This window comes from Phyllopteryx taeniolatus, chromosome 2, assembly GCF_024500385.1.
Source record: "Phyllopteryx taeniolatus isolate TA_2022b chromosome 2, UOR_Ptae_1.2, whole genome shotgun sequence".
In the NCBI taxonomy this organism is placed as follows: domain Eukaryota; kingdom Metazoa; phylum Chordata; class Actinopteri; order Syngnathiformes; family Syngnathidae; genus Phyllopteryx; species Phyllopteryx taeniolatus.
In genome coordinates this window covers 20,985,976-20,995,586 of record NC_084503.1, presented here as the reverse complement: position 1 = coordinate 20,995,586, position 9,611 = coordinate 20,985,976, and the positions used below count along the sequence as shown (strand labels likewise).

General features: G+C 40.9%; 1 protein-coding gene across 2 annotated transcripts in view; it reads left to right on the top strand.

Moving 5' to 3' along the window:
- The window catches only part of rhpn2 (rhophilin, Rho GTPase binding protein 2), a 77,001-nt gene extending 67,667 nt beyond the window's left edge, over nt 1–9,334 (top strand). For both annotated transcript variants that reach the window (XM_061765209.1, XM_061765207.1), the window contains exons 13-14: nt 2,954–3,109; nt 3,923–9,334. In XM_061765209.1, the coding sequence (XP_061621193.1) occupies nt 2,954–3,109; nt 3,923–4,168 (402 nt within the window). In that variant the 3' untranslated portion in view covers nt 4,169–9,334. The remainder of the gene's footprint in view (nt 1–2,953; nt 3,110–3,922) is intronic.
- The last annotated feature ends 277 nt before the right edge of the window (nt 9,335–9,611 follow it).

Sequence of the window (9,611 nt, the reverse complement as noted above, 5' to 3'; positions counted from 1 at the left end):
ATAGTGTGATTACAGTCTAATGTAAAATGCAAAAACTATTTTTGATTTAAAAACAAGAACAGATATTGATATTGGATGTATTGGTTCACTGACTCAACTTAGTGGAAAGGCAGGAATGATTTCATTGTTTCCCTTACATTGAAGATTGTGTTGTATCGGATCACTGACTCAAGTTGGTGGAAACACCATAGACTCAGATGATCTGGCTGTGTTGGTTTGCTGACATGAGTTAGGAGACTCACCAGAAGCTCATTAATTTGGTCGTATCAGTTCAGTTACTCGAGTTCGTCGACTCGCCCAAAAAAAAAAAAAGGGGAAGCTCAGATAAGTTGGTTCTGTCCATTGGCTGACTCCACTTAGTGGAAACACCGCATAAGTGGAAGATTCAGTCATATTCACTTCACTGGCTCAAGTTAGCTGAAACACCGCAGATTCAGATGATTCGGTAATATTGGTTTACTGACTCAAGTTGGTCAACTCATTCAAAAAATGTAGGCTCAGATGACTTAGTTGTATCAGCTCTCTGACTCAAGAGAGCAGAAAAAAAACACAAACTCAGAGGATTCGGTTGTATTTGTCCACTAACTCCGGTTGGCTGACTCACTGGAAATACCGAAGCCTTAGAAGATTTTTTTGTTTCGGTTCAGTGACTTCAGTTAGAGACAGCAGCTTCTGTCATATTGGTTCATTGACTCAAGTTGGCAGACTCGCCAGAAACACCACAGACTCAGATGATTGGGTTCCATCGGCTCACCGACTCGACCGACTCCAGTGGGTCCATTGTATCGATTCAGGTTTGCGGAAACATTGCGGTCATCCATTGTTCACTGACTTAAGTTAATATAAGAGACGGACAGTGTACTTGTAGCTGAAGGCAGTATTACGGTTCTAAATAGGTTTATGACCTGGTTTGAGTAGCTTTATGTAACGCTGCTAATCTGTTTCGCCGCCTGAGAGGCTTTTAATTAGAGTCAGCAACTAATTAATGAGCCCAGCTGACTCTTAATGAAATTACGATCACGAGCTTATTCTGGTCGATTTTATTTAACGTAGAGATTGAGTGAGTAGATGGTTTGATATTCAAAGTATGCTGCAGGGAGTTCATGCCGAGCACCTGGCTTCTGTTAAGATTTGACAAGAGCAGCTTTAAAATAACCTGTCTTAAATCTTTAACCTGGCATGGCGGTCGACTGGTTAGCACATCTGCCTCTCAGTTCAAATTCCGGCTCCGCCTGTGTGGAGTTTGCATGTTCTCTCCGTGCCTGGGTGGGTTTTTTCCGGGCACTACGGTTTCCTCCCACATCCCAAAAACATTCGTGGTAGGTTGATTGAAGACTCTAAATTGCCCGTAGGTGTGAATCTGAGTGCGAATGGTTGTTTGTCTATATGTGCCCAACGATTGGCTGGTGACCGGTTCAGGGTGTATCCCGCCTCCCGCCCAACGATAGCTGGGATAGGCTCCAGCAGCCCGCGACCCTAGTGTGGATAAGCGGTAAAGAAAATGGATGGATGGAAACCTTCAACCCACCCCGTCTTCTCTGGAGTTCATAGTCAACCCGAGCGCTGATGCATGAGCAGTAAAACCTGAGCTCGAGACTTTAAGGAAGTAAATAAACATCATCATAGGTTTGGCTTAGGCATTGTTCTTACTGCAATTACAACAAGTGGGCTGACAAAACTCAATCTCCTTGATTTCTTAATAGGGATAGGATTCTATCTTGGACATGATATTAATTAATTTGTTAATTTCAATGGTACAGCGTTTACCTGTTAATCGACATAATCGAAGCAAACTGTCTACAATACTTCACGGTATGTGACTCAGTGAATCAGTGAACCAATACGACTGAATCTTTTGTGTCTGTGGTGTTCCCGGTGAGTCCGCAAATTCAAGTCAATGAACCAATGCCACTGAATCATTTCAGTCAGCGGTGTTTCCTGTGAGTCCCTATAGGCCTGTTGTACACTGCGCAATGCAGTCGAACCCGATTTGAAAGGATAATGGCAAAAAAATGGGAGTTGCCGACTCACCCCCACATATTGAGCAATTGAATATATATGGATGGCCTTAACAGTGAGCCTGTATAGGCGTTTGACGCTGTACAGTAGGCCTATATTGTACTGGATCACATTGATTAAACCATGAACAGATAGATTAATACTGGAGGAAGAAGCAGGTTCCTAAAGAGAGTGGACATGGACGAGAATAAAAGCGATTGTGTTCATTTTGAACATACCCAGCTCTGTACGTACCGCGTGTGTACATTTTGGCAACAAGCTTCAATTTTTAATCCGCATTAGAAATTATGAATATACTTAGTGTTGTAAAACACTATTTGATGCTTTATATACTGTATTTATAAGGCGTAGGCGCGGATGTTCTGTCTCTATATGTATTTTAAGTGTGATGGAAATCTTATTTGCATTTTGATTAGCTGTGACCTGCGATGGTGTGATGGCGTGCGCTGGCTATTAAAATTTTTAATTGTGGCAAAACTAGTGGCAGACTGATGGGCTACTCATGAAAACAGTTGCCAAACCACGCACACTGCGCGACAGTACAGTCGGGTTCTGGTGCGTCGCTTGATGTGCAGCAATCTTTACTCAAATCAGTAAACCACTACAACCAAATTATCTAATTCCGCAGTTTTTCTTGTGAGTCTGGTATCTTGAGTCAGTATCCCAAAACTACTCTGTCCGTTGGTTTTTTTGGTAACTCAATTCAGTGAACCGATACAACAGAATCTTCTTGAGTCAGCAAACCGCTATAATTGAATCACCCTCGGACTTGTAATTCCTGTATATTGTAGAGAATTTGAGAAGGTAGAGTGAGTGTTTTGACAGATTACAAGTCAGTGTTTGCTGACGAAAGTAGGTGAAGCGGACCTGGTGTGTAAATATTGACTCTGTGGTGTCAGGAGGTCTGAGTTAACCGCTCCGTTCTCTGTGGCAGGGCGACGGGCTGAATGAGGGCGACTACATTGTTGCCGTGGGCGAGGCGGAATGCAAGTGGATGGGCGTAGGTGAGGTGATGAGGCTGCTAAAAGACGTGGACAAGCAGGGCGTGGACATCACAGTGGTCAGCGTGCTGGAAGGCAACCCCACCATGGTGAGGCCCACTTCACACTCCGCTCTGTGCTTCACTTAATTGAGGAATACGAGAATAAATAGTTATTTTTTCCCCCCCGGTAAAAAAGGAATAAATCTATTAGAATTGTCACATTTGAAAAAGCCATATTGAGAATAAATTCACACTTTTAGAGTAAAAAGGGACGTAATATTACAACAAAACATAAGTTATAATTACAAGTTGTTGTGCTTTTTAAGGATATTCACATTATTTCAACTACAAAAAAAGCAAATCTTACAAGAACAAAGTCTTACTCAAAGAATAAAGTTGTAGTGAAAAAGTAAAAATTTGTCATCTGACAAGAATAGTATTTGAGTGAAAAAAGATTTAATCTTATAAAGAAAAGTCACATAAAAGGTGTCATTTAATGAGAAGTTGCAATCTTGCAAAAGTAAAGTACTATTTTTTTTGTATACTTTACAAAAAAGTTAAAAGCCCAAACCCTTACAAGATTAGTCAGACATTTCTCAAATATTTTTTCCAGTAAATAAGCTGTAGTCATACATGAATGAAGTTGCATTTCGGAGTATAAAAGCTAGCCCTATGTGGGGAAAAAAAACGTACATTGTGAGAACAGTCGTATGTTTTCACATTGGATTAAAGTCATCCTTATTTGCGTTTCAAAAAATCTTAGGACAATATGTCCATTGTTTTCGAGTCAAAAAAATGTCATTTTATGAGATTAAAATCACGTTTCGCTTAAACGACGTAATTTTATGAGAATGAAGTGGCATTTTTATGAGTAAAAATATATAAGCTCTGTGTCCTGCGTGTCCATGTGTATGTGTACAGCCGGCCAAGAGTGCCACTTTCTGCGGCAACCTGCCCAAGACGTACTCCATGATTTGTCTGGCCTACGATGGCGACGACAAAAGGGGCATGTCGCGCAAGATCAGCAAAAAATCGTCTTTCCTCAGCTGGGGCCTGAAGAACAAACTGAAGAGTGCCAGTACCGTCAGCCTGCCTACTGCAGAGCAGTCGTGGAACAAACCCTGCCCGGCCTTCCCCAGCTCCTACAAGGACGCAGCCCTCTACTGAATACACAGGTGCCCTCTCTGGTACCCTCTGCAACACTGTTGGGACACAAACACTAACAATGAATATTTATAGCCACACCTATTACCCCCCCCCCCACCCACCTCTGAGTTAAAACCGCTGATTGAAGAAATTGTCTTTTAAAATGAAATGTTATAAGCTGCTAACCAGTAATTTTTGTGATACAGCCTTTAAAGGGATCTTGAGTAAAGTGCCTGGACCAGCCAGCCAGTTGGTGACGTTAATAAGCGAGCGTAGTAAAGGAGGGTAAACGAGTCGTCTTCCTGCGTTTGGGAAATATCCAAGAAGTCTGAAATCTCGATTTTAAATGGCAGACGAACATGATAAACTACCGTTTGTTTTATTCCTCAGTCGATTATCTCAATAACAAACCACCGGAACACACTTAAAAAAAAGTTGTATTCCCCGACCCCCCCCCCCACCCACCCCCACCCACCCAAAGATTATAATAATAATAATAACAATAATAATAATTTCAAAAATTGCAATCTTGGTAACATTAATTGGAGAAAAAAAGATGATTTGGGGACACGTTTTTCTTTTCGAAAACAAATTTGTGTTTATTGGAGAAACAAAAGCATAATCTTACCAACAGGGTTGTATTTGTCACCCCCAAAATGTGCAATCTTAGAAGAATAAAATCACATCAAGTGGTGAAAAAGGGTATTCTGAAGTTTTATTTATTCAAGTGAAAAAGTTGCAATCACACCAAAAAAAGTCTTGCTTTTCTGGAACAAATTCACGTTTGAGGGAAAAAAATTGCAATCTTATTAGAATAAAGTCACATTTATTTGAGTCAAAAAGGTGTAATGTTACAAGAATAAAGTCATACTTTTTGCAGATAAAATTACATTTTCTCTGAGGAAAAAAGTCGTAAAGTTAGGAGAATAAAGTTGCATTGATGCATGTAAAATATATTTTTATGAGGATTGTCAGATTATTTTGGTAGGGAAAAAAGTTTAATTTCACAAGCGTGAATATCAATGTGCAATGTTTCAAGAATAAAATCAAATTAATATGCAAAAAAAGGGTAATTGCATGACAATAAAATTGCATTGCATGCAGTTAAAACAAAACAAAACGGTGTAATGTTATGAGAATAAAGTTTTTATCCGCCCCAAAAAGTGCAATTTTAGCAGAATGAAGTCGCATAAACTCACCAAAACGGACAATTAATTGCATTAATTTAAGTCAATGAGACTAAAGTCACATTGTTTGCAATAAATGAGAATTTTTTTGAGAAAGTCATAAATAGCAGACTAGTTAGTTAAAATGGTTTAAAAAAAAGTTGTAATCTCAAAAGAATTAAGGTTTCCCCCCAAATTGCAATAAAGTAATTAATTCAAGAATAAAAGTTCTAACCTTATAACAATAGTAACAGTAGTAAATCAAAATAAGTGTAATCTTATGAGAATAAAGTTGTAATTTCAAAGAAATTGCAATCTTAGTCGCAGCAATTTAAAAAAAAAAAAAAAAGAATTACAGGACAAAACCATTTATTTGAGTAAAAATGAGTAATTTTACAAGAATAAATTATTGCTTTTTGATTATCGAGTCGCATTTACTGGAGGATAAAAAGGCGTAATCTTACAGGAATAGTTGTATTTTCAAAAAAATCCAATTTTATAAGGATAGATTCACATTAATTTGAGGAAGGCTAAACTCAGGAAAATAGTAGCCTTCATTAGAGTGAAAAAATACCATAATCTCACAAGATTGAAGTTGAACCGGCAAGGGTTCAGTGTACGTCCGTTTTTTTTCCTGAGTTTTCACCACCCACATCAGTTTTTACAACTCGCAACTGTTCTATTTAATTAAGATTGAAAGTGTGCACTAATTTCAAAGCCGACCTAACCTATCAGTTAGCGAACCAACCTACAAAGTATTCAATGAACACATTCAATTTGCCCAAATATTCACATCAAAATGACTTTTTTTGTTTTGTTTTGTGTTTAATTTGAATGCTTGTGACACAATAAAAATACACAATATTTATTTAACGTTTGCCTCACGTAATCCACTTATTTGCCTCCATGTTATGGAAGTACTGTAAATCTGTGCCACCTGAGTTTAAATTTGAATTCATGACTTTTTTTGTATCAAAATCAAACTTTGAATTTTAAATAACATGACAGTTTTAGCACTTGTTAAAATAAATTTGCGGTACAAAAAAATGTGACGTCTAGAAATATTTAGATTTAATTGCTGAGAAACAATTCTATGTAACATTCTCTGTAGAAAAAACATCTAACATCCAACATCTAAATTTGCATGGCACAGAAATTACCAGAATGGAAGTATATCTGTGCCTTCTGAGTTTGAGTTTGAATTAGCACCCAAAACAAACCATCAAATTTCTAGCAGTCAAAAAATGAATTTACAGTTAAAAAAAATAATGAAATAAAAATTTAATTTGATTGCTGGCATTTTGTTTGTATTTTTTTTTTTTTTTTGCCTCTGCCTTTGACCCAGTTTTGTGTCAGTCCATCCATCCATTTTCCTCCGTTTATCCGAGGTCGGGTCGCAGGGCCAGCAGCCTCAGGAGGGAAGCCCAGACTTCCCTCTCCACAGCCACTTCCTCCAGCTCTTCCGAGGGGATCCCGAGGCGTTTCCAGGCCAGCTGAGAGACATCGTCTCTCCAGCGTGTCCTGGGTCATCCCCGGGGTCTCCTCCCGGTGGGACGTGCCCGGAACACCTCACCAGGGAGGCCCGAGCCACCTCATCTGGCTCCTCTCAATGCGGAGGAGCAGCGGCTCTACTCTGAGCCCCTCCCGGATGACCCCATCTCTAAGGGACAGCCAGGACACCCTGTGGAGGAAACTCATTTTGGCTGCTTGTATCCGGGATGTTGTTCTTTCGATCACGACACGCAGCTCGTGACCATAGGTGAGGGTAGGAACGTAGATCGACCGGTAAATCGAAAGCTTCTCCTTTCAACTTAGCTCCTTCTTCACCACAACCGACCGATACAAAGTCCTCATCACTGCAGACGCTGTACCGATCCTCCTGTCGATCTCCCGTTTCATTCTTCCCTCACTCTTGAACAAGACCCCAACATATTTGAACTCCTCCACATGGGGCAGGATCTCATCCCCGACCCGGAGAGGGCACTCCACCCTTTCCGACTGTGGACCATGGTCTCAGATTTGGAGGTGCTGATTCTCATCCCAGCCGCTTCACACTCTGCTGCGAACCGCTCCAGTGAGAGTTGGAGTTCACGGCTTGATGAAGCCAGCAGAACCACATTATCAGTAAAAAGCAGAGATGCAATACTGAGGCCACCAAACCGAACCTGCGCCTTGAAATTCTGTCAATAAACGTTAACAGAATCGGTGAAAAAGGGCAACCTTGTCAGAATCCAACCCTCACCGGAAACAAATCCGACTTAATGCCGGCAATCTGGACTAAACTCTGACACTGGTTGTACAGGGACCGAACAGCCCGTATCAGGGGGTTCGGCACCCCATGCTCCCGAAGCACCCCCCATAGAACTCCCAGAGGGACACGCCCTCTCCAAGTCCACACAATGCGTGTAGACTGGTTGGGCGAACTCCCATGCACCCTTGAGGACCCTGCAGAGATTTTACTTCCCGACGGAGCCTCCTCTTCAGCACCCCTGAATAGACCTTACAGGAAGACTGAGGAGTGTGATCCCCTTGTAGTTGGAACACACCCTCCGGTCCCCCTTGACCACCACCCCAGTCTGCCAATCCAGAGGCACTGTCCTCGATGTCCACGCGATGTTGCAGAGGCGTGTCAAGCAGGACAGCCCCAAAACATCCAGAGCCTTTAGGAACTCCGGACGAATCTCATCCACCCCTGGGGCCTTGCCACCGAGGAGCTTTTTAACCACCTCGGTGACCTCAACCCCAAAGATATGAGAGCCCACCTCAGAGACCCCAGACTTTGCTTCCTCACGGGAAGGCGTGTCGGTGGAATTAAGGAGGTCTTCGAAGTATTCTCCCCACCGACTCACAACGTCCCGAGTCGAGGTCAGCAGCGCCCCATCCCCACTATACACAGTGTTGATGTTGCATTGCTTCCCCCTCCTGAGACGCCGGATGGTGGACCAGAATTTCCTCGAAGCCGTTCGGAAATCGTTCTCCATGGCCTCACCAAACTCCTCCCACGTCCGAGTTTTTTGTGTCCGCTTTGACCATATTAGGCTAAGACCGCCTTTCCTCTGATTGGTTGTCTCAGTGTAGGAGACCAACTTGTGAGAGCTCACGTGTTTATGTTGACAGTCCTGGCTTGGGAGTGGAGAGGTAGATGAAGATTTTCGCTGGTGACGTACATAAGCTTGAGAAATTCAAATGATCTGATTTCAGGCCCTCTCGGCAGAAAAACGTCTGGAACTCAGGAATGCGTGGACGATTTTAATTCATATTTCACATATTTACTGAGGCACCATACAGACAATATTACATCCCAAATACTAGAAAATGTTGGTTTGGTAAAATATGGCACCTTTAAAATAAATTCAGTGTAAAAAAAAAAATGTTTTTGAAATTCCAATTTCAACTCAAATGGCACAGAAATACTTCCATAGCGCGTCCATAATAATACAGCCTCTTATGTGAATATAGGAGCAGACTGACGTCACCTTTAATTAAACATTCCACGGAAAGACTGCGGCCATTTTTGCTGACACCTTTGCAGTGTTGGACTGATCTCTTTTGTCTACAAAGTAGATTCTTATACATTTGATAATCAAATTTATTATTTATGTCATATAAAAAGTACCTGTATATAATGTTCCTGTTAGGTTGTGTGTAGTTTATGAGTGGAAAACAATTTTGCATATTAGATTTTCTTAAAGGAATGTATTTTATTCTCTTTTTGTGTGTGTCAGCTGGCACATTGTCATAAGAAAACACTCTGATGTGTTGTACTTAGTGCTACGTTGTTGTAAAACTCATTATAATGATTACTCAGTGCATTTTGTTGCCCTGGCTCCTGAGGTACAGTATATGCATATACGTACACCATGTCATATATTGTCAACAAAAAAAGAATTGTGATGCTAAATGAGTTCTATTAGGGGCTGTTGTTGTATTATTACTTTCTACTGTGGTGCAAATTGCTTCTCTGGAAATTCTTTGTGTCTTGTGTGGAATCCAATCTTAATAAAACAAAGGGGACAAAGACTATTTGATCATTTTTTTTATCATTGTCCCAAACAGGTTGGGAATGACTTTGGACACCCAGTGAGATAACAGTGGTGTTTTTCAACTCACATGCCATCCTGCTAAATCCTTTCACATGCCTTTCTTCACTCGTATACTGTGTGAAATGTCAGCGTATTAATTACACTCTACTTCAATGGGTTGGAAGCATTTTCCTCTAAACCAAGAAATGTTGGAAGCCTGCTTCCTCCCACAATCTAATGCAAAATAAAACCACACTATGTACTAAATGAAGAAGA